The sequence below is a fragment of the Tricharina praecox genome (assembly GCF_024521635.1).
Source record: "Tricharina praecox strain CBS 144465 chromosome Unknown BZA05scaffold_14, whole genome shotgun sequence".
Classification (NCBI taxonomy): domain Eukaryota; kingdom Fungi; phylum Ascomycota; class Pezizomycetes; order Pezizales; family Pyronemataceae; genus Tricharina; species Tricharina praecox.
The window spans coordinates 340,414-363,270 of NW_026250416.1; the positions used below are offsets into that span (position 1 = coordinate 340,414).

The 22,857-nt window shown below is 53.7% G+C and overlaps 5 protein-coding genes across 5 annotated transcripts; 2 read left to right on the forward strand and 3 right to left on the reverse strand.

Moving 5' to 3' along the window:
* Positions 1 to 8,111: 8,111 nt before the first annotated feature.
* Positions 8,112 to 11,678, forward strand: BZA05DRAFT_419195 (uncharacterized protein; the record flags this gene model as incomplete). The annotated part of the gene is made up of 15 exons (XM_051485567.1): positions 8,112 to 8,354; positions 8,431 to 8,614; positions 8,707 to 8,925; positions 9,048 to 9,089; positions 9,177 to 9,281; positions 9,422 to 9,526; positions 9,587 to 9,611; positions 9,688 to 9,855; positions 9,922 to 10,042; positions 10,113 to 10,258; positions 10,361 to 10,705; positions 10,751 to 10,884; positions 11,044 to 11,137; positions 11,177 to 11,276; positions 11,382 to 11,678. The coding sequence occupies 15 exons, from the start codon at positions 8,112 to 8,114 to the stop codon at positions 11,676 to 11,678; spliced, it is 2,328 nt and encodes a 775-aa protein (XP_051338892.1).
* Positions 11,679 to 15,269: 3,591 nt separating this feature from the next.
* On the reverse strand, positions 15,270 to 15,861 carry BZA05DRAFT_399958 (uncharacterized protein). Its single transcript, XM_051483849.1, has 3 exons — positions 15,658 to 15,861; positions 15,498 to 15,593; positions 15,270 to 15,426 (listed from the first exon to the last, which is right to left on the reverse strand). The coding sequence occupies exons 1-3, from the start codon at positions 15,854 to 15,856 to the stop codon at positions 15,347 to 15,349; spliced, it is 375 nt and encodes a 124-aa protein (XP_051338893.1). The 5' UTR covers positions 15,857 to 15,861; the 3' UTR covers positions 15,270 to 15,346.
* An 84-nt stretch (positions 15,862 to 15,945) lies between these two features.
* Positions 15,946 to 17,687, reverse strand: BZA05DRAFT_399960 (nitrogen permease regulator 2). The gene is made up of 2 exons (XM_051483850.1): positions 16,801 to 17,687; positions 15,946 to 16,737 (listed from the first exon to the last, which is right to left on the reverse strand). Exons 1-2 carry the CDS (start codon positions 17,264 to 17,266, stop codon positions 16,031 to 16,033), a joined length of 1,173 nt encoding a protein of 390 aa, XP_051338894.1. The 5' UTR covers positions 17,267 to 17,687; the 3' UTR covers positions 15,946 to 16,030.
* A 74-nt stretch (positions 17,688 to 17,761) lies between these two features.
* Positions 17,762 to 20,444, forward strand: BZA05DRAFT_338459 (putative urease; the record flags this gene model as incomplete). Its single annotated transcript, XM_051480890.1, has 4 exons — positions 17,762 to 17,782; positions 17,841 to 17,927; positions 17,983 to 19,092; positions 19,149 to 20,444. The coding sequence occupies 4 exons, from the start codon at positions 17,762 to 17,764 to the stop codon at positions 20,442 to 20,444; spliced, it is 2,514 nt and encodes an 837-aa protein (XP_051338895.1).
* A 165-nt stretch (positions 20,445 to 20,609) lies between these two features.
* On the reverse strand, positions 20,610 to 21,946 carry BZA05DRAFT_374371 (WD40-repeat-containing domain protein; the record flags this gene model as incomplete). The annotated part of the gene is made up of 2 exons (XM_051481760.1): positions 20,902 to 21,946; positions 20,610 to 20,840 (listed from the first exon to the last, which is right to left on the reverse strand). The coding sequence occupies exons 1-2, from the start codon at positions 21,817 to 21,819 to the stop codon at positions 20,610 to 20,612; spliced, it is 1,149 nt and encodes a 382-aa protein (XP_051338896.1). The 5' UTR covers positions 21,820 to 21,946.
* Between the last annotated feature and the right edge of the window lie 911 nt (positions 21,947 to 22,857).

A 22,857-nucleotide genomic window follows, 5' to 3' on the forward strand; every position in this document is an offset into this window, starting at 1 on the left:
GATGGATGGATGCTCGGCGAAAGGCCCGGTAGATATATTAACGAAGAATGAATGACCCGAGCGTGGATGGATGGTGAACGAATAGGTACATAGATGGATGATGGATGGATTCGAAGTGAATCGAAGAGACAGCGAAGAGGATGTCGACCATCTGTCCAGCATCATCATTATCACCATCATCTACCGTCCGTCCATCCGTCTGACTGTAGTTAACCAAGTAAGTACTTCTTACTTAGAGTATATGTATCTATGCTCTCCCGAGTCCCGCCTCGCGTGATTGGCCCGATCGATCGCCCTGTTCCATTCCGTTCTCTCTCTCGGGCTCTTAATCATTCTCACTTGAGCAATATTGCCCAGAGAAAGCGACAGAGAAAAAAGAGTACATACGGTACGGTAGAATGTACTCTATTCGACATCCCCTTCGAACGACCGACCGACCGACTTCCACGCACTCTACTCTAACGCTTTCGCCCCGTTAGATGCCTTCCCGATCAAGAAGAGGAATTGGCAGGTTGCGGCTACCACTGGTCCGTTTCCGTGCAGTTGTTTTTCAGTGCAGAGCAGACCTGTGCAGACTGTGCAGTCGGCGGCCATGCAAGGACACACGTACGTATTGTACGGTAGGTACTCTACAGTACTCACTCTACAGTACATACACACATACATTGGAAGCGGGGTAGAGTAGTTCGTTACATAGGATCTGCATGTTGCGCTGAAGATTTCTTTTCTTCTTTTCTTTTTCTTTTCTTTATTTTGGTTCGGCAATTGCTGTGCAGATGGATCATGGTGGTGCTGGTAGTGGTGGTGGTGGTGGTGCTGGTGCTGGCCGCGCTTTGCTATGTATGATCCATAACGTGCCCTACGGTACTGTAGATACTCTACTCTACTCTAGAGCAGGTACGGTAACTACGAACAATTGCCGCCGCCGAGGCACTTTCTTTCTTTCTTTCTTTCTCGCTCGCTCGCTCTCCCGTTTCATTTTCGGCAGCTGGCGGAGGATCGCCGTTTGCAAAGCAAAGGGCCACGAAACTCACGACAGACGCCTGAAAAACGAGCAATCGGGAAATAGCTGTTGCAAACCTAACTTGCAGTTCGAAATGAGCGCGGGTCGCGGACGAGAGAGACGCGGCGCGGCGCCGCCGGGCGGGCCTCCGCGTATGTTTAATGTCATATTGCACTTTCTGCTGTTGGAACTTGGGGTGAGTGAGTGAGCTCGCAATGACACTCATGGCCGACGATTGGATGGATTGATGGATGGACGGGCAAGCTTAGCTCGGATTGTGGTTGGAACTTGGCAATGGCAATGGCAATGGGCGGTTGATTGACATTGACTCGCCCATCCCATCCTATCCTCACTCCCCTATCTTCGCCGAAATCTATATACCAGGTATGTATGAGGTATGCACTGGAGTCTGGAACTTGGAAGGAAGGGCCATGATGGATGGATGGATGAGGCACATTTTTCTCCTCCTCTCTCTCGGACGGATAAATCGATAATGGTTTCCACTGTCCGCTGTTCGGTGGGTGGAAGGACCGATTCATCCCGATCTATATGTGTACCTGTGTATGTGATGTGTGTATGTGCATGTATTTACATACGAGGATGATTAGCGATAACCACTACCTACTCTGGCAAGCTTCACCCGGCTTTCAAGCTCAAAGTGTCGACGTTTCGTTTCGACGTCGCGGGGCGGGGCGCCCGCCGAGTTTGTTGTTACTCCTGAAACCGTACGAGCATTGATTGTTGCTTGTTGGTTGTCCAACACTTCGTCTCGTCTCGTGTCGTCCGTGAATGAAGACGGCGGCGCTGCTCGCCCCTCCCATCTGTGGAGCGTGGCCGGCCTAACGAACGCGAAAGATTGCACTGTCCTGTCGAGACGAGTCGATCGAATAGCAGCCCAGTATAGTACAGTATAGTACTAGATGCGGAGGGAAGGGGAGGGGCGGTTTCACAAGATCCAACGTCCCGTAGTTAGTTACGGTGTAACAATCATGCAAACTGCCATCGAAGGAAGCCTTATTCATGACCTGACTTTGGATGTGATCCCTGCTTCCGATCAACAATCTACATACTATACTCTGGAATAGGTAGCATACATTCATACATACGCTATAGGGCGTGTGGGAGGCTCCCGTCAATTGTCTAAACGCCGTCATGTCCAGGGATTGCGGCGGGGGGGTTGTCCGCCTGGTTGGTGGTGGTGGTGGTGGTGGTGGTGATCAGCCTCTCCGCGCAAGCTGTAGGTACATACTGCTAGTTGGTAGGTAACTAATCGACGGCGCCTCGGGGAAACCACTGAAGCTTCCCTGAACCTAGATGGCTCGGAATCATTTAATAAATCGTTGAATCGTCAGTGATGCCTTGTAGTCTTGTACATATTATACATATACGCAACACAACAACAACGACGACAACACAACAGCAATAGCAACAACAATCCGTGAATTGAGTGACATAGGTACCTAAATCCCAATGTCTATGAAGATCCGTTCGAGTTATTCGTCTTCATCCGCCGTCCAGGGGGGTAGGGAAGACCAGGGTCGACAGCCCGGACAGGCCCCCATCCCTCCCCCCCCCCCGCGAAGTGCATCTCCGCGAACCGATATCTACCGTCCGCGTTTTTTCCTTCTTTCGCTCTTGGCTTCTTCTTCCTCCTGCGTCATGGCCCGTTCGAGATATATCGATGCATGTATGTATCGACAACAGCTGCGGACCGGAGCGGAATCTTGGCTGTCCTGCATGCACTACCAGGTATGTAACCTAGGTATCGTGCGGGGTGTTGATGTCTGTCTATGCTAGGTGTGTATCATACAGTTTCACCCGTCCGCCGCCGCCGACGACGAATAACGAACGAACAACGAACGACGACACGATATGGATGGGAAGCATACTTACCGTACTTGGGCCATCCCTCTGCCTCTCTGCGACGTAATGCCTGGATCGGCTCACTGGCCCTCGACCGGGTAGTTATGCAGTGCCTGATCAAACCGTACCGCTGCAGGTCACAGAACCGCCGTCGCGAACACATCTCATGACACACGATAGTCAACTCAAGCCGATCGATGGACACTGGAGACAGGACAGGGCAGGACCGGGCGTATATCATAGTAGGGATCTTACTCCATTAGGCCCCTAGCGTGGTCTCCGTTTTTTGCATGTTTGTTTGCCGCCCTCCGGCCATGTAAGTCGTCCTTTGCATGGGCTGTTGGTTGGCAACTCGGATCCAACCGAATCCAATTGCAAGCCTGCGGAGACAGAGTCCATTCAGCTTCTGTGAGCTCGGCATCCCCGTGCCGTTGCCACCGGAGATAAGCACCCGCCAAGCCCGACAAAAAAACGGGCCGCGTCACATTTCCTCACTCGCACTAGGTACTAGTTAGTAACCAAGTAAGAGGTAACTTACCTTGGTACTTGAGTATGTCTCGGTGCGGTGCCTCCATCATCAACAACAACAATAACCATCGACGTCTTCCCCACGATGGCTGCCACTTCAGCCTAAAAGACGTTTCACTTCCTCTCGTTCTCTCTTTCTCTCTCTCGCCCTTCTGCCGGTCTGTCAGTGTTGTGTCTGACTCAAAAAATCGCCGTTTGTGGCGCCTCCCCGCACTACTGCACGAGTAACTATTAGAGTAACCACCCTACCTATCTCCAACTACCTCTACCTGGGTAGGCAGATCGCCGGAGTGATCAGACGAACGTTTGATTCGCCAAAACATGCGTTGGGCGCCCTTGCTAGCTCACGCGCGCTGCACATCCCCCGAACTTATCAGCTGCGTGCGTTCCACCCCAGTCGGAAAGCCAGTGGCAAATGCGAGAGAGACGAACTGCGGGCTTGCAGCTGGAGATGACCACGCCATACGGTATCAAATGCTCTAACGAAAGTCGACCGGCCAGTCAGAAGCGCGCCATCGATCCTGCAGTGGTGCCGTTGAGCTTGAAGACTTGAACTTGAAGTGCAAGGGAGATTGGCCGTGCGTGTGCGTGTGCGTCTGCGTACGTGTATGTGTGCTCATGTGAGATACTCACTCTGCTTTTCAGTGCAGCTACCTAACGTATCGTTGTAACTAACCACCATACATACCCCTCTCCACTCCAGTCGACTCTCTCTAACCAGGGGTGAGTATGTAGAGTAGAGTACCTTGGGTAGGTCTGTAGGTGTTTGGTAGGGCCTCGCTCGGACCCCACACCGTTCCATGGCTCTCCCCCGCTGCCGCGGCCGCCAGCCCGCCCCCATCCCGTCTCAGAGGGGGGCCTCGCAGGTCAGATCATCGGAATAAACCTGTCTGTCTGTCTGTATGTCTCGCCGTCCGTTGCCTTAAACAGACGACGACGATGGCCCCGTGTCGGCCACCATTCCATTCGCTGGGTGTTTTGGCCGTAGGTAGCTATGTGATGTTGCGACTGGATTCGGTCAATCAACCACCAGCTCTCCGCGATGCGATGCATGCGCTGTGCTGTCCGGAGATCGACCACACCTGCTAGTCAGTTAGTTAGTTTCTGCCTGCCTACAGCTTAGCGACGGCTAGCCTGCTAGTAGCATGTAGCCACAGGACAGGGCAGGGCAGAGCTCGGCTCCAGACTGACAGCCAGTTAGCCAGCCAGCCAGACCGCCAGCGAGCGAGAGCATCTGCTGTGTTCAACATACCTAGTAGCAGCACTTACCTAGCACAGGTATGTAGGTAGCATATGTACACTACATATATATCTGCCCACAACAGACCATTCCAACAACTTAGGGTCAACGTTAACTGAGGCGGTAAGGCTTCAATCGGATCCCTCCCCCGTGAGGCATTTTGTGTGGTGCCATGCCGACCGATGATTACCGGTATCATGTATGTATGTATGTACCTAATCTCGTAGTTTGGTATGGTAGAGACGTGGTCTTGTCGTAGAGGCGAGTAGAAAGAGTCAAACATGTCCCTGCATGGCGTAGTTGCTAACTGCTCTATCCACTCGGGGATGGGTGGTGGAGGTGATGGTGGTGGGTGTCTCTGCTATCACTCCCTCCTTGGTACATGAATACCAAGTATGTACCGGTATGTACGGCTTCACCGATGTATGATGGCTGCGGCGGCCGAAACGCCTCAGCAGGTCGGCTTCCGCGCACTGCCACCCGAGTCAGCCAGTAGTATGAATGGGCCAAGTCCAACGTCCGCAATCGCGACAAGGTATCCTATAACACACGGTATATCGTGTGTGCTCCGTAAACAAAACGTCTTGTCTACATTCCGACTAAGGCGGCGGCGGCGCCACTCGCTCGCTCGCGCCGAAAAGCGGACCCTTGATCGGGGGGTTCTTCCGGGGGCCGGTCTGGGGCTGGGGCTTGGGCTTGGGCTGGGCTGCTGGGGGGGCAACCGGCCGCTTCACCTGAAACAGGTCAGTGGTGGAGCTAGCCATGTAGCCTCGCCGATGTGGATTACCGCGAGTCGACGAAACGAACGGCGTCTGGGGGTTGGATAGATGGAAGGTAATTGCCGACGCCTGAAAGGCTGAGACCTCCGGACCGGACCTCGTCTAAACCAACCACCTGTGCCGCACAGTCGCAGGCCGGACAGACGCGGCGTCGCAAGCCGCTTTTGCTCACACAGGCATCATCCTTGGGCTGGTTGGGGCAGCCGAGCGAGTGAGGCGCTGTGCGCTCTTATTCCTGATCCCTCCCCGGCCCCTTTCCCCTCCCCCCTCCCTCTCCCCCCCGCCGCTCGGTCCCCCGATCGCGAGCCCCGGCCGGTTCCCGGTATTTCCCCAGGCGAACAACCGTTATTGATGGGCTTCAGCTTTCTCGATCCGAATTCCCAATGCACATGGCCCTCACTGATATGGCCCCCCTCGATTGCGACCGACGGTTAGACTCAATGATGGACGACGCCACGACTCGCTTCGCTTTGCGCAGCGGCACTATTAGCTACCTATATGAGTGAGTAGGTTGTTAGTTATCGGCCAGGTCATGGCCCCCCCAAATCTGCCGCATTTGGTCCGCCACTACATGCGCCGTGATAGCGCCTTGGCAGTTAGGGCGGGCTAACACCGCGAGAAATACGAGTGATGCGCCATGTTCATTCGGTTACTAGGCGGACAGCTCGCATAGGTAGCTGCCAGTAGCATCACTCTTTCAGCTCACCCAACGTCACCCGAATTTTGGCCCACTCCCACGGTATCCTCTCCGAGCTCCCTTCATTTCACTCCATCTGTCCACGGTTTGTACGTCAGCTACTGGCGTCGGTGAAGTTGTGTGTGTACATACGTCCCAACGGCTCTGGAAGCTCTGTAGGGTAGGATTCCCTCCTTTCTGCTCGTGGCGTCGCGGGCTCCGCAGCAGCAGCAGACCAGATTTCTAGTTTGTTTGAATCCTCTCGTAAAGCCCGCTCGATCTGTCACATGCATGTCCCCCCTCCTAGAGCTGTCGGTCGATTCGTAGTTCAATCTTGCCTCGAGCCGGCAGAACAAACGTCACATGCGGTACGACAGCTTCTGCTTCCGCAGTGATGGGGATTAGGGTCGTTGCTGTGTATACCAATGATCCGGAAGCGACTTGTGAGCGGCCGCCGGCGGCTCTTTGGTGAGACCAGAGAGTGCTTTTCTAGTACGGCTTGCAACACGGACGGCAACACGGACGGGATCAGACTCTGAGCCAGATCGGAAGGCGCCTGGTGGTCTCGCGATCTCGACGTTTTAATCGAAAGGCGGATCGTCATGGTAATAAGAAGGAAAACGGCGAGAATAGCGAGGACAGATGGTGCGAGATTAGTTGTCAGAGATCTGACACCGGAAAGCGAAGCCGAGAGTCTTTGCGGTCATCTCTCAGCCGTTCAATCTAAGAGTGCCCTCCCCCCCGTGCACGCTCCTCGCCTTCACCTCCTCGAGAAAGGCAGGAGAATCTACCGTTTTCTCCTAGTTGGGTACCGCCCGTAGTTCTTCCTGGGTGAGTGCGCTCACCACTTTTGCAGACGACTCCTTTGCCAACACCTCTCAAGGCCGGCATCTGGTCGAGAGGAGAGCACACACAGAAGAAAGAGGAGATAAAGGTTGATTGTCTATTCAGTAGATGATGATCAAGAGAGAAGAAGAAGAAGACGACGAAGAAGACAACCCCGCTGGACCTACTCGGTCGACCCCGCCATGGCCGCCAACGTTAATTCCCACCAACTTTAATGCCCAATACTAACCACATTCGTTTTCTCCCGCCGACAGGTCCTCCTCTCGCTCTGCCACACCATCGGTGCTCCTTCGCCCCTGGATCCGACCAGATCTTGAAGCAAGCTGAACGAGCTCGGCTTCACTTGGGTACGTATCATGCTGCGTTCCGATCGCACAGACCAGGACATACCACAAGACTTGGAGGAGCGTATTCATCGCTATTCATGATAGTTAGGCTTAGGCTCCACACGATGAATGAGAGGGCGGAAAAGTGCTGCGCTCAGACTTGCTTGCTTGCGGTCACGTGTGTGCCCATATCCTGGCAATCTAGAGTACGTACCCAACATCTTTCTGTGAGAACCACCGCATATTCTCTCGAGTATGTAGAGTAATCAATATTTGCACAGCGGCTCTGCGTTGCATGGGTTACCCCTCAATGCTCTAAACCACTCACAGTAATACTGAGGCCTTTCTCCACTGTGAACCTTCACTGTGACCTTGGTAGCTTCGACCGAACTCGTATCCCAAGCAACATTTTGAGGTCATTACATAGCTACTTCTCCCTCAATATCGTGGCGGACCTACTACGGACAACAACAATGGATTCAGGCACGAACCCGGACTAGAAGACCCAGAAACCTGGGAAATCCCGTTCGAGATCGCCATCTCCATCTCCAGGTCTAGTTGCCAGCGCAACTAGTTCCGCGCCCACCCTTCCACATCCCCGGGAGCACGGCTGTAGTCATGTGGACGTCCCTCCCTCGGGAGCCTTCCCCGTAGAAAGAGATCAACTTCGGCCGGTTGCTACGGTTTCCGGCACGATTGTAGCCGCGGATGACTCACAGCAGCCGGACTCGAATGTCGCAGTCCGCGCCGTAGCCCTGCTATCTTCGACCGATGGAAGCGTGTGTCTAGTAAGCAGTAGTTCCAGTCCCGAGAAAATCACTTGGACTGTTGCTGACCGAGTGCACCAGCAATGCGCGCGTTGTTCGGATGCATCTTCGTCGGCAGCGGAGCCCGCAGTTTCCGGAGCTCCTTCAGATGCGCATTCATCAGTAGCGCCAGCGGCGCTTCAACCCACCTCAACTGTCCCTTCATCGGCAGAGGCAGCGGCTTGCGGGCCATCTTCAGATGTAGCCTCATTGCCGGTACATGCGGCTTCCTCAAGTGTGTCTCCATCGGCCGGGCCGGTGTCCCGCAAGGAGCTTCCGGTTTCACTGTGGGAGAAAGCGTTCACGGAAGTTTCCAAGGAAGACAGAGAGCAGTTGTCCCCGCCCGATGATTCTGGCCGGCAGGATTACTTGGCAAACCTTCTGGAAACGGTAGAGATGAGCAGGGACGTCTGCCGGAATAGCCGGTGGAAAAAGTTTACCTTTGCCGGCAAGGATATCATTATCCGTGATGTAGCGGACAAGCTACGCACCTGGATTGACATATTCAAAAATATTGGAGACATCGTCGGCCGGTATGACCCGGTCCGTGCAGCGCTTCCGTGGGAGGCAGTGCGATCTCTACTGCAGATTTCTTTCCCATTTCAATGCCGGCTGTGAACTACTCTGACGGCAATACAGATGGCTGCCAGCTGTGGAGAGAATATGGAGGAATCCTTGTTGATATCGAAATGATTGCGAAGGTGGTCGTGCGGTGCGTGGTTTACGAAGAAATCTATCTGACAACCAACCCAAAATCACCTAATCATGGCGCCGTTGAGAAGAGCATCGTTCTGCTTTACTCTGATGTTCTGGAGTTCCTGGCCCTTTCGAAGACGTACTTGCTTCACAACTCAGCCGGTAAGCTCCTAGGTTCCAGGCTCTCCGAGTCTGTACTGTGCTAACGTTGCAAGCTGGCTTCCTTTCCTCAAGATCGGGCCATGAGGGGCTGTTTTTGTTGCTTGAATCTATCAACGGACAAGAGTCATCGCTGCGGAAAGAAATAATGACCACGGAAGCACAAGGTGAGTTTACCGGCAATATGACGGATGTGTAGTACTCTGCCTATCCGGCTGAAAATATGTAAATTCAATACGCTTATGCGACCACAGTCCGAAGCAGCGAGCACTCGAAGCGGATGGCCATGATCGAAGAACTCAACACACCGATCAGGGGGATAGATTCGACTATGACGTCCGTGTACGATGAATTGCAAGGTTATAACCAATCCTTACTATGTACATACACAGCTGTTAGAGAGCTACCTATCTCTGATACCGTTCTATTAGACACAAAACGACGAGAAATACTTGCATGGATATCCCGAATTGAATATCGAAAGCACATCAATTTTCAGCGGAAGATCTCATGAAGGACACGGGGAAATGGCTGCTCAATAGCAAGCAATTTCAGGAATGGCGCGCCTCGAGCGCTTCGGAGATACTCTGGTTGCATGGGATCCGTAAGCTCCGCTTGTTCCACTTATTACATGCTAGTAAACGGCCTCTGACCTATCGATTAGCCGGTGGAGGTAAAACGAAACTCACGTGGGTCTCCAGCCGGTTTTTTCTTCTTCTTATCTTTCTCTTCACTTGACATTGACTTGAAGCGATGATGTACTAGGTGCAAAGTTATTGAGAACTTGCGATCCCTGAAGGAGCAAGTCGATTATTTCTACTGCAATAGGAGCGAGCCCGAGCGCCGAGATCCGACTGCCATTCTTCGGGCAATGATGAAACAACTTTCAGTGGGACTTCCCTACAAGATCGTGAATGAATACGACAAATGGCAGTAGGATGGATTTCCGGTGGAGCCTCTTGGGTTCCAAAAGTGCTGTAGCCTTCTTCTGTCGCTCAGTGGGAAACATTCCCAGACGACAATCATCGTCGAAGCCTTGGACGAAATTCATCACCAGAAGCGCAGCATATTACTGGAAGCACTGAAGACCATCATCACCTCCGCGAAAAGCTTGGTCAAAGTTTGTCTCCAGCAGAGATGATATTGACATGGCTTGTGAATTGGAGGGCTTACCGAATGTCTACATACAGACGACCGGCAATAAGGATGATCTCGAAAGATTTACTCGTCGAGGGGTGGCGGATGCTATTCGAAAGGGGCGGTTATTGCGCAGCAGTGTTAGTGGTGAACTGGAACAACGGGTCGTAAATGCGCTTCTAGCTGAAGCTCATGGAACGTGAGTACTGCCGAACCCAATCAGTCCTAATTGCTTGGTTCCGGAAGAATAGTTCCTCTTGCACCGCTTCTGAAATTCAATTCCCTGACGCTTTCTGCATAGGTTTCTGCGGGTCAATCTTCAGCTTAGGTATCTTTGCGAGATGAAGTCCGAATGCGATGTGGTCGAAAAGCTGGGGAAGCTACCGTCGGACCTCGAGAAAACATATTCCGACATCTACGCCACCATTCTCTCCGAACCGGGCCGGAATCCTGAAATTGCAGAGATTGCGCTCATGTGGATCATATGTTCACCCAACCCACTCTCGCCTGAAATGTGGTCGATGGCCACAGGCTGGGTGGCAAAACTTCCGAGACCCGGCGGTGCAGACCCGAAAGCTCTATTGGATATCTGCCATGGCCTCGTTACGTTGGATAGCCAATCAAATGTCATGAGATTGGCCCATCTGTAGGTTCGAGAGTATTTGAAAAGGAACCGATTCGACAACGAGAGAGCCAACCATATGGCTGCGGAGGCATGCCTCTCGGCTCTCACCGAATGCGATGGACTGGTCGACGAGTCCAACATCAACGAGAGCTTCTTCCTATATTCCTCGATCAACTGGGGGTACCATGTCGACCGACGTTGTAGGAAGCATAGAGGAATTCTTGACCTTCTCAGAAGCTTCCTAGGGAGCCCAAATCAAGCTACCACAGCATACACCAACTGGGTAGCGAATGGCGTGGGACTCCCCTACAGCGTGCAGGGGCATTTTCGGTCGGAACCTTTGAACTCACTGTTTGCAGCATCCTACTATCGATTCGGCGAAGAGTTTCCGGAAATTTGGGAATGGGACAAGTTTGATATCAACAGCGAAAACGAAGTCGGCGGCACATTATTGTTTGTGGCGAGCTACCGGTGACACGAACGAACCGTTAGGTTGCTGATAGCGAACGGCGCTGATATCAATGCTGGGAAGGCCATCATGGAGGGCGACAACCCACTGTTGGCGGCGATGAGACATGGGAAGGACCTTGTGGTAGCAGTGCTACCGCAATAGGGTGCCGACATCTGCGCTGCTAATCGTGGTCATACAGATGCCCTGACAGCTGTTGCGGAGTTGGGTTCAGTCGCGGTTGTGTAGGCAGTTCTTGACGCCGGGTTGGGACGTCAAGTCACTGAGCTCGTTCTGGAGGCCACAGCTGGAAACATGAGTTGCGCGAAGGAGTTGATGAAACTGTTTCTGTCCATCAACCCAGAAATCGGAATCTCGGAGTCTATTGTAGAGGCGGCAGCAGAGACTTCGTCTGGTGGGATGGTTATGGAGCTGCTGCTGTCCACCGGAATCGACATTACCGAGTCCACCATGGAGGAAGCGGTGAGAAATGAGGGAAGCGTAGAGATCATGGAGCTGCTGCTGTCAATTACCCCGACGTCGTGATTACCGAGTCCGTTGCGGTGGCCGCTGCGGAGAATCTGAAAGGCAAGGAGATGATGGAGCTGCTACTCTCAACCCAACCCGACATCGAGATCACCGAATCGGTTCTAGTTGCGGCGGTGATGAATAGGAGTTGCAAGGAGGTGATGGAGCTGCTACTGTCAACTCACCATCCCAATCGAGATTATCGAATACACTGTGGTGGCCGCTAAGGAGGATCCGAAATGCAATGATGATGGAACTGCTACCGATTATTGAACACCATAACCACAAATCATCGAATCCATCGTGGCGGCCGCGAAGGGAGATTATCACGGTGGGAATGAGCTATTTGTGGTGGTGATAGACGGTTCCATCGAACTTTGGGGGGTAAAATGAACGGTAGTGATAGAGTTCTGTAAGGATATTTGATAGCAATACCACACAAGCACAGGCGCGATATCGACCCGTCGCAACGCTGAACCCAAGTTCCAGAATATCTAGTTGCAGCCATGGAAGTTGGATAGTAGAGCATCCTCCGATCGCTGTGTGGTCAGTATAAGTATGGAACTGGCTTATCACCGACAACGAGTGAGCACCTGTGATAAGCACGAATCACATGAACATAATCACGTAGGTGTCGCTGCCGGCTTACGTATTTCTGGCCGGGTGTGATCCGGTGGGCGGTGGAAAGGAATTATAGTAGTGTGCGTGAATGCTCTTGCAACACGTTTTCCCCAAACGTTAAAGCATCAAACCCAAAATACAAAATACACTAGTGTCAGCTCCAACTTGCAAACCCCGAACCCAGTATAAAAACACCCCTCTTCCCCTCCTTCTACTCTTCACTTCACTTGTTGAAGGGAGCAGTGCACAACAGCAGTGGCAAGAGCAGAGCAAACTGACAGAATGCGCCCTTCCGTGGACGGGGTTTTACCTGCGGGTTTCCTCTGAAACCAAAAACATTGTCTTCCTGGCTTCATAGCGAGGGGATGAGGTTTTTGATCCACGTATCTGGCGTATTCCGGCTGAGGCACTCGAGATTCCCCACACAGCCAGTTCGACCCGGCACGATTGTATCAAACTTAATTCTTTCCGTGGAAGGCGAGCTGGCCGGTCGCCGGCGACATCGCTTCCCCCACACAGCACCATCGATTTGTTACTCTAGGAGAGCCTGCTCAGCAGGCGATATGGCGAAGACGGGGAGGAGAGTGAATTCCAGGGGGAGAGCTCAGCGCTTTACGCATAGTACCATATCGATCTATGATGACTGGCATTTTGCCAACCCCAACTTTGATCCAATATCTTCGCTGCTATTCGTCGGCCTCGGCCTTAATTGCTACGCAAGCCCCGAGACGACGATTCCTTCCGAGCACCATGCTGTATGAAAGAGAGAGAGAGAGATCTTCAGTTTATTTCGCATGCAGCCTAGGTATCTAGACTATGGGTGAACCATCCATGCTGTATGAAGAATCAATCAATCAATCAATCGGTCGCCGGCAGCGAGTGAACACTTGTGACAGGCACGCGTCTGGGAGAGAGACGGGAACAGAATTTCGCGCGTGTCGCTGGCGGCTTAGGTACTTTCTGACCGGTTGTGATCTGCTGGGTGGTAGAAACGAATTAGATTGCGTGAATTCTCTCGCAACACGTTTGTCCCCAACGTTAAAGCATCAAACACAAAATGCTAAATACACTAGTGTCGAAGTTCCAACTTGGAAGCCATGCACCAAGTATAAAAAGTCCCCTCCTCCCCACTCCTTCCCTCCTTTTCCTCTTCACTTTACTTCTTGAAGGGAGCAGTGCACAACAGCAGTGGCAAGAAGCAGTGCACAACAGCAGTGGTAAGAGCAGAGCAAACAGACAGAATGCGCCCTTCCGTGGACGGGGTTTTTACCTTCGGGTTTCCTCTAAAACAAAAACATTATCTTCCTAGCTTCATAGCGAGGGGATGAGGTTTTTGATCCACGTGTTTGGTGTATTCCGACTGGAGCTCGATGATTTACTGTAGGTAGTATAGAGCCAGCACTGTCTTCGACCCGGCAAGACAGAGTGGATACTGAAGTCTTCCGTACCGTATCAGGACTCGGGTCCTAGAGAGTTGAAGGTGAGACACGAGTGAGCTCCGCCAGTCGGTGGGTCGAGAAGAAGACCATTCAATACGGTAGCAATGCGCCGAAGAAAATACTCGTGTCTGGACTTCTGCCGTACATACTACCTACATCCACTCGTTCTCGGAACGTGCCGGTGACGAAGCATAGGCCGAGCAACATGCTTGGGAACGATGGGTTCAACTTGCCCCATGTACCTATGCTCCTGCGGTTGCGGCAAGTGCATATGCTGACAGGTACGCCAACTTCCGACAGCCACAAGCCAACAATTCCCTATGATTCCTCGGACTCTGGTGCGATCATTCTCGGGAGCGATGTGGCGCCGACTCTCTACTATTAGCGCTCGGCGGGGCCGACCAGAGTGGGTTGTCAGAGAAATATCTCCAATCATGGCTATTCGACCCTCCGTCTCAAGCCAGTTACTGGCAGTTCTTCAGAAGACGTCGATTTATGATACACGCTGGGCATCTGTGTCCATATAACCTTAATCCCCCTCGACTGCCGCCTGCATGCATATCAATATTGTTGAATGGTAGCTTGAAACACCTGCCTCAGATAAAGACCAAAGCCGTAGAAGTGGCCGTACCTGAAACGTCGCGACCTTCAAGTTCCCAGCGTCCAGACTCCAGACTTCGTTGATGATTGGCCGCCAAGTTACATCTATATTTAGCACTCGCCGTCGCGTGGCTGAAGTGGCTGGCCAGACTCCAGTGGCCACTGGCCAGTGGCATGCTGGCAGCATCTCGAACCATCCTTGCACAGCCCCAGCGCAGCCAATCGCACACGTCAGCAGCTCTTCGCCAATCTCAACAACAGACCAGAGAGAGAGAAGCGGCCAGACAGCCAGCCACCTGCCACCACCTGCCACCAGCACCAGCACCACACACCACACACCACACACCACACACCACACACCACACACCACCTCGCATTCAAAAGGAGCGCTGATCTCCCGCCTTCTCATTCCTCTTTCTTCCTCCTCCTCCATCCCAACCCACCACACTCATACTTAAACACCACACCACACCACCAACCAAACACCATCAACCAAACCAAACAAGAACACAACACACCTCGCAAAATGCCCCTCAACTACTCCAAGCACTTTGGCGGCCGCCGCTTCGGCTTCGGTCTTTCGGCGAATAAGCACGGTGTGCGACCTCACGTCCGGTTTTCGTTCTGCGGGTTCGTCTTCCTCCCTCCTCGATCCTTCCAGCCTCCCAGCCTTCCGACTAGATCTTAATGCTAACTAACTCTCCCGCAGATTGAACTGCTTCAGATAAACACCGCACGCACGTAGCCGAAACGAATAACGACCGTAACGAACACGCCTACCTATACACTACTGCTATGATTTCTTTGTTTGTTTGTTTCTTGTCGGTCTGGGACGGGGAGCGTGATGGGATCAGGAAGTTTCACGTGGGACTGGTTGGTTTCTGTTATTTCTACCACTGCGATGAGAGGCGAAGGAGGGAGATGGATTTGTCTTTTTTTGAGCGACGAATAATACCCATCTTTCCCCACCACAACCACAACAGTCCACAACCACCACCTGCATGCGTGCTAGCAATATGTGCGTGACTAAAATCCCCCAGGAATTCGCTGCCGGCTGAGCTGTAGATACACGCGGTTTATGCGGGTTTGTAGAGCGTGTAGTGCAGCTAGAGGTGTTGCATTAGCTATGGAGGTGGGGAGGTAGGTGGGGTAAAGGGGAGGGGGAGGGGGGGATTACTATTGACGCCGACCAGCCGCTTCCTCATGTCCGCGAGCTTCAACACTGTAGCCCTTAGCACCGGGGGCTCAGTTGTGTCGAGGTACCTCTGCAGCTCTATTTCCATTAGCGGCGGCGGAGGTAGGTATATAGGTAGCGCGAGAAAGCTGGGTGAGCATACGAGAGACCAGGCGCTCGAGTTCGCCCGACAGCTCTTGCTGCGCGAGGTAGACGTTTGACAGCTTTTGCGCCGTGGTGCGGATACTCGGGTTCAGCAGGGCTTGCAGGCCTTCCGCGAGAGGATCCGCCGGTGTATCGCCATCGGTTGTTGCGGTTGTGGAGAGGTCGGGCGTCGGGGAGGGGTTCGGTGGGGTGGCCATGATTGTCGCGGGGATGAGGGATGGGCATGGGGGAAGCATGGGGGAACAGTAAGGTTACGCGGCTTGGCAATTACGGGTGCGAATGTCTACAGTGTTGAAATCCAATATCAATTGATGTCTACTCCGCCAACGCCTGAAATGCAGCAATACACAGTGCTCCCGCTCCCGTCCCGCTCATCTGTGCACGATTTGCACATCATCGCGCCCCTCGAGCATATCCATGACCCCCTTCTCACCGACCTGGAGCTCGGTACAAATCTCATCAAACGAGTTCCCACCCTTCAGCATTCCGGCGAGTTTCCCTGGCACCTGCGAGGAAGCGGCGGCCGTCGCCGCGACCGGGTACTTATGCACTCTATAGATGATGCCTTTTACCACGCCGAAGCCGATGAACCGCCGCATGTCGATCGCGCGCATCTTCTGGAAGTTCTCCATGAGCCATTTCTTCAGCGTGACGCCCTGGCTCAGCGAGCAGTACAGCGTGAACACATCTTCGAATGCGATCTTTGCTGAGTCTGATGAGCGGATGTAGTTGATGCATTCCTCCTGCATTTGCGGGTCGGCGAGGAGCGACGAGATGTCCGCTGTGACTGCGTAGATGGCGGAAAATGCGAAGATGTCGACGAGAGTTATGCAGCCATAGTAGAGGAGGTGGGAGATGGCCTTCTTGGTGAGATTGTAATCAGCGTCGGCCAGCTCCCCGATCCGTCGCACGCTGTTGATGCCGTCAATGTGAGGGACGATCTTTTGCATTGTCAGATCCCAGGTCGCATCCATTAGCAACTCTAGCTGGACCGTCGAGACGGGCACGTGCCAGGCTTTGACCGGGGGCGGGGGCGCATAGGTGGGGAAGAGCTTGATGTTGATCGTGTTGGAATCGTCTAGCATTCATCAGAACCACATCTTTTCCCCGCCATATCGTACACCCCCCAGTGGCGACACACTTATCGGGATCATGCACTCCGAGTAATTATTTAAATCCTCGAGCACTTGCTCGATGAGCGCATAGACACCAGCCCTCGTAACCTCATTACTCAACCAGCCACTCTGCTCTTCCAACGCCTTGAACAGCTTCGCCAGCTTCCTCACCACGCTCTTATACGTGCTGAACTCCGCATTCTCATCGAGCACGATCGCAAAATTGAAGATGAACTCGTTCCGCTCGTATCGCCGGTCTTCAAGGCATACGGGGTACCCGAGCAGCCGGTATTTGTTCGTGCAGATGGTCACGAGCCGGTCGCATAGCTCCTGCTTGGGGATGATGTGAGAGCTTACGTGCTCGAAGTCGATGAGTGGCGGGGGCTCGTTGCTAGGTGGCGGCGAGGGCGTGATCGACCCGTCCGGGACTTGGTGGAGAACTTGCGGTCCCTTGTCCGGGTGGAAGATGGCGAAGAAGATGGATTTGATCATGGTGCGGGGGTGCGGTGCCGTCAAGAGCCTGCGCTAGAAGATGGGATTCGCGTTCGCGTTCGCTTGGGGCAAGTGGCCGCAGGCGCGGGAGATCTGGGGTGATGGGAGAGCCGGTGACATGTTCAAGTGGGGAGAAAGAGGGAGAGAAGTTGTGGGACGTGTGGTAAAGCGGAATTACGTACCCAGGTTCTACGCGATGAGAAATGCCTGCACCTTGCTCGCCTTTGATACCAGAAACCTTCCCGAGGCGGAGTACCTGAGGCCTGGTTACTCTACAGCACCCGTTCGGTTGATAGGAACCGCATGCGTGGTGATGGACCGGAAACAGCTCCACGGCAGATCCCGACAATCGTCTTATCGCTGGCTGGCCAATAACTATATCTAGTAATAATAGTATATCAACCCCGCCATGAATCGTGCAACGCTTTCATTCCCCGCGTCCTCTCTGGTCCGCATCCCCTTACTGTCAATTGAACTGTACGAGAAACGACAGCTATGCATTTAGTACCCCGAGAGGTGAGCCATTCCAATTCACCCATCTTTCGAAAACCACATCAACTAACTTCACCTATAGTTAGACAAGCTCGTGATATCTCAAGTCGGATCCCTTGCCCAAAAGCGACTTGCGCGGGGCTTAAAGCTGAACAAGACTGAAGCCACAGTTCTACTCCCCTCCTACCTCGCTCAAGACACAACACTGACCCCAGAACCAACAGGCCCTGATAGCCAATAACCTTCAAGAGCTAATCCGCGATGGCAACCACTCCGTCGCCGCCCTCCAGGCCTACGGAAAGACCATGCTCGGGCGTCGCCACGTCCTCCCTTCCGTCACCACGTTGCTCACCGAGATCCAAGTCGAGGGCACCTTCCCAGACGGGACGTATCTAGTGACCATCCACGATCCGATCAGCAGTGACGACGGCAACTTGGAGGCGGCGTTATACGGCTCCTTCCTACCGGTGCCATCAGACGACAACTTCCCGCTGCCCGAGGCGGACGTATACGAGTCCTCTCGGCAGCCCGGTGCAGTAGTGGTGGCCGAGGAGAAGGGCAAGATCACGCTCAACGCCGGCAGGAAACTGTGCCAGCTGCGGGTAACGAACAAGGGCGACAGGCCCGTGCAGATCGGCAGCCACTACCACTTCATCGAGACCAATCCGCTGCTCGAGTTCGATCGCATCCAGGCGTATGGTTACCGCCTCAACATTCCGGCGGGGACGGCGGTGCGCTTCGAGCCCGGTGATTCGAAGACGGTGACGCTGGTGGAGATTGGCGGGAGAAAGATTGTCGCTGGCGGTAATAGTCTGGCAAGCGGAGTCGTGGACCTGAACCGGGCCGAAGAGATTGTGGCGAGATTGCGTCAGGGTGGCTTTGCCCATGTCGAGGCTCCGGTGATCCCCATGGAGCAGGTGATGGCTGCCACGATGGCACGGTCAGCGTATGCGACTATGTTTGGACCCACCACTGGGGACATCGTCAGATTGGGTGATACGGAGCTATGGATCAAAATCGAGGAGGATTATACCATCTATGGTGATGAGTGCAAATTTGGTGGTGGTAAGACGCTGCGCGAGGGAATGGGCCAGGCGAGTGGACGAAGTGATGCGGAATGTCTTGATCTTGTCATCACGAATGCGGTGGTCGTCGACTATACCGGCATCTATAAGGCGGATATCGGTGTGAAGCATGGTCACATCGTGGGTATTGGGAAGGCGGGAAATCCCGACATCATGGACGGAGTTACGCAAGGCATGGTTGTGGGCAGCAACACGGACGTGATTGCGGGCGAGGGAAAGATTATAACCTATGGAGCGATGGATTCACATGTATGTCCCCGACAAATCATCCAGATGCAACGCCCACCCACTAACGAGGTTTACAGGTCCATTTCATCTGCCCCCAACAAGCAGTGGAGACTCTATCTTCCGGTGTCACAACGGTTCTGGGCGGAGGAACTGGTCCCAGCACCGGTACCAACGCGACGACATGCACGCCTTCCGCCACCTACATTCGGGGGATGATGCAAGCCACCGATTCCATCCCTCTCAACGTCGGTATCACCGGCAAAGGCAACGACTCGGGAAAGATCGGTCTGCAAGAGCAGTGCAGGGCCGGCGTTGTAGGGCTCAAGCTTCACGAGGACTGGGGCACCACGCCTGCAGCAATCGACACATGTCTCAGCGTCTGTGACGAATTTGACGTCCAATGCCTCATCCACACGGATACCCTCAACGAGTCCGGGTTTGTCGAGCAGACCATCGGCGCGTTCAAGGGCCGCACGATCCATACGTACCACACTGAGGGAGCCGGCGGAGGCCACGCCCCAGACATCATCTCCGTGGTTGAACACCTCAATGTTCTCCCGTCCTCGACGAACCCAACCCGGCCGTTCACGATGAATACTCTGGACGAGCACCTCGATATGCTGATGGTCTGCCACCACCTGAGCAAAAACATCCCCGAGGACGTCGCGTTTGCCGAGTCGCGCATCCGCGCGGAAACGATAGCGGCAGAGGACGTCCTGCACGATATGGGTGCGATCAGTATGATGTCGTCCGACTCGCAAGCCATGGGCCGCTGTGGCGAGGTGATTCTGCGCACCTGGAAGACCGCATCGAAGAACAAGCAGCAGCGCGGTTCTTTGCCAGAGGACGAGGGGACCGGCGCGGACAACTTCCGTGTGCAACGGTACATCGCGAAATACACCGTCAACCCGGCCATCGCACACGGCATGAGCCACATCATTGGCTCGATCGAGCTAGGGAAGCTGGCGGATCTCGTTGTGTGGACGCCGGCCAACTTCGGCGCGAAGCCGGACTTGGTGCTCAAGAGTGGCTTCGTGGCTTATGCGCAGATGGGAGATCCGAATGCTAGCATCCCCAGCGTCCAGCCAATCATCGGCAGGGAGATGTTTGCAGCGAGATGTTCGCCGGCGAGCGTGATTTTTGTCAGCGAGTACTCGCTGGCCCACGGAGTGGTGCAGAACTATGGCCTGTTGAAGAGACTCGAGGCGGTCAAGGGCTGTAGGAACTTGGGCAAGACGGACATGAAGCTGAATGATGCCATGCCCAGGATGAAGGTGGACCCGGAGAGTTATGTGGTCGAGGCGGATGGGGTGGTGTGCACGGCTGAGCCGAGTGACGTCTTACCCCTTACCCAGGGATACTTTTTGTTTTGAGTAGGAGGAGGGGAAGGACGTTGAGCATGTTTTGGATTGCTGGAGGTTTAGCATGTTTTGAATTGCTGGAGGTTGAGCATGTTTTGGATTTCTTGATATCACACGATTGATGACTTATGACCATTTGCTTGCTGACATGCTTGTTGCCGTTGTTAGCGTAGCAATTCAATATGGCTTATACCTCGACTTCTCGCTCTCCTTATCTTTCTTTTCCTTCTTGCGTTCCTTCTTCTCCTTCTTCAATCTCCTTCGCTCCTTTTTCTCTGCAGCTGTTTCCTTCTCATTTGTTTCCATCTGGTCCGTCTCCATCTCTACATCTGTCGTGCTAGTGGTCTCTGCCGGTGGTCGCCATGCCTTGACCAGTCCGTCCTCACCGCCGGTGAATATCGTATTTGTCTACGTCTGTTAGTATTTCCGCCTTCCCCACAAGTAAAAGCAAGAAAGCAAGAAGACCCACCGTGATATCAACCAACACATCCCTACAAACCTCCGCACCATGTCCCCCGACCAGCCTATACCCACCCTCCTCCCAACGGCCCGTCTTACTCACCGGCCTCAGATCCAACCACTGTCCCTCCTTATTCCCAGCGACAACCCAGGCCCCGTCGCCTCGGGGCAGTAGGTTAACCGCGTACTCACACTCCAAGGTACTCCTCACATCGCCGAGCGCAAATGTCTCGCCCTCGCCGGCATCTCCATAGAGCGCCAACACCTCATGATGACTCAGCGCCCACAGCTCACCGCCAGGCAAGAACCCACACCTATGGACGGAGCCATGATTCAGCACGCTCTTCAGGGCGCCCTCAACCTCATCATCACCCTCGCCCTGCGCCCCCTTCGGCGCCGCAAGCGAAAAGATATTGACCAGGCCATCCGTGCCGCCCGACGCCAGCAGCGACGAGTCGCTGCTGAAACTCAGCGCCGTGACGTCGTCGTTGTGCGCCTCGCCGTACGTGCGCAGCGGCGCAGAGCCATTGCGCGGATCAAAGACGAGGACGGTGGCGGTCGATGAGGTGAGCTCCGTGCCTGCGGCGATTAGGCCGGTGGTGGAGGAGGTGAGCGAGAGGATTGGAGCCGCCGCCGAGAGGACGGTCGGTTTGCTGCTGGGCGCGCGGAGGTCGTGGAGCGTTATCTGCCCCGATTGCCCAGCGGTGAGGAGTGTGTCCGACGTGTAGGAGGAGAGAAGCGATGCTGGTGTGGATATGCTACCGGTGGATTGGAGTGTCGATGGTGAGAGCAGGTGGAGCGTGGAAAATGAGGTTAAGGCCGCGAGAATGGTACCTGTGTGCGCGAGGGAGAAGATGTAGGCTGCTTCTTCGGCGGGATAAGGTGTGAGAGATCGCGTGTGCAACGCCGAGAGAGATATGCGCGACATAGCGGTGAGGATTGGCGATTATTGAAGCCTAAGATATGACGAGAGTCCTGAGGAATCGGCGGCAGTTACGGTGGTGGAGAAATTTGGAAAGCTAAATTAACTAGGGCCGAGTCCAAATTAATCTTGGTCCGTGCGTACTGCGCAGATGCCAGATGTAGCACCCCTGCTTCGACAAGTTACAACCGCACCCAAAGATGCCCCACTGCCACTGGCGAGTGTGTAATGTACATGGTGTAATGTTCGACTAGAAAAGGCATCAGACAGCATTCGTGGAGGTCATCCTACGAAATTCCTCGATAAAACGCCACGAGAAGTACTTGGCCATGTTCAAGTGCCAGAGCAGAGAGTAATTGCTTAGCTAGATGACTAGGCGGCCATGGCTGGATATGTTTTCTTAACCCGAACTTACCCAAGACTTCGTAATGGAAACGTATTAAGCGCGAGCGTAGTAGAGCCTACTGGAACCCGCCGTGTTTACGGGTGCTGTTGGATTAGTAGCAGTCCGTTGCCCACTGTAATAGATAGTATCCCACGCAGCACGATCGAGGAACGAGTGGGGACGGTGTAGTCACTATTCTACATGCTTTATCGAATTTCAGAATTATCCCGTCCATTGATTGTCATTTTTCAGCCTTGTAGGCTTAACGGGATTACTCTAATCATGAAAATCACTCGACTCCGAATCTGATATCCTTTGGTCGACTTTGATTTAGTGGGCAGTAGAAACACGTTGTTTCCCCAACGTGAAAGCGTAAAACACAAAATACAAAATACACTAGTGTCAAAGCTCTAGCTTGCAAACCTCGCACCAAGTATAAAAACCCCCCTCCTCCCCCCTCCTCCCCTCCTTTTCCTCTTCACTTCACTTGAAGGGAGCAGAGCACAACAGCAGTGGTAAGAGGCAGTGCACAACAGCAGTGATAAGAGCAGAGCAAACAGACAGAATGCGCCCTTCCGTGGACGGGGTTTTTACCTTCGGGTTTCCTCTAAAACAAAAACATCGTCTTCCTGGCTTCACAGCGAGGGGATGAGGTTTTT

What these genes read in the sequence shown, in the direction of transcription:
- BZA05DRAFT_399958 (XM_051483849.1), bottom strand. Translation starts at nt 15,856, where the DNA reads ATGGCCACCCCACCGAACCCCTCCCCGACGCCCGACCTCTCCACAACC. An exon ending in ACTCGAGCGCCTGGTCTCTC is followed by an intron (nt 15,594 to 15,657) that starts GTATGCTCACCC and finishes TAATGGAAATAG; the next exon opens with AGCTGCAGAGGTACCTCGAC. An exon ending in GCGGCTGGTCGGCGTCAATA is followed by an intron (nt 15,427 to 15,497) that starts GTAATCCCCCCC and finishes CAACACCTCTAG; the next exon opens with CTGCACTACACGCTCTACAA.
- BZA05DRAFT_399960 (XM_051483850.1), bottom strand. Translation starts at nt 17,266, where the DNA reads ATGATCAAATCCATCTTCTTCGCCATCTTCCACCCGGACAAGGGACCG. An exon ending in GGAGTGCATGATCCCGATAA is followed by an intron (nt 16,738 to 16,800) that starts GTGTGTCGCCAC and finishes GATGAATGCTAG; the next exon opens with ACGATTCCAACACGATCAAC.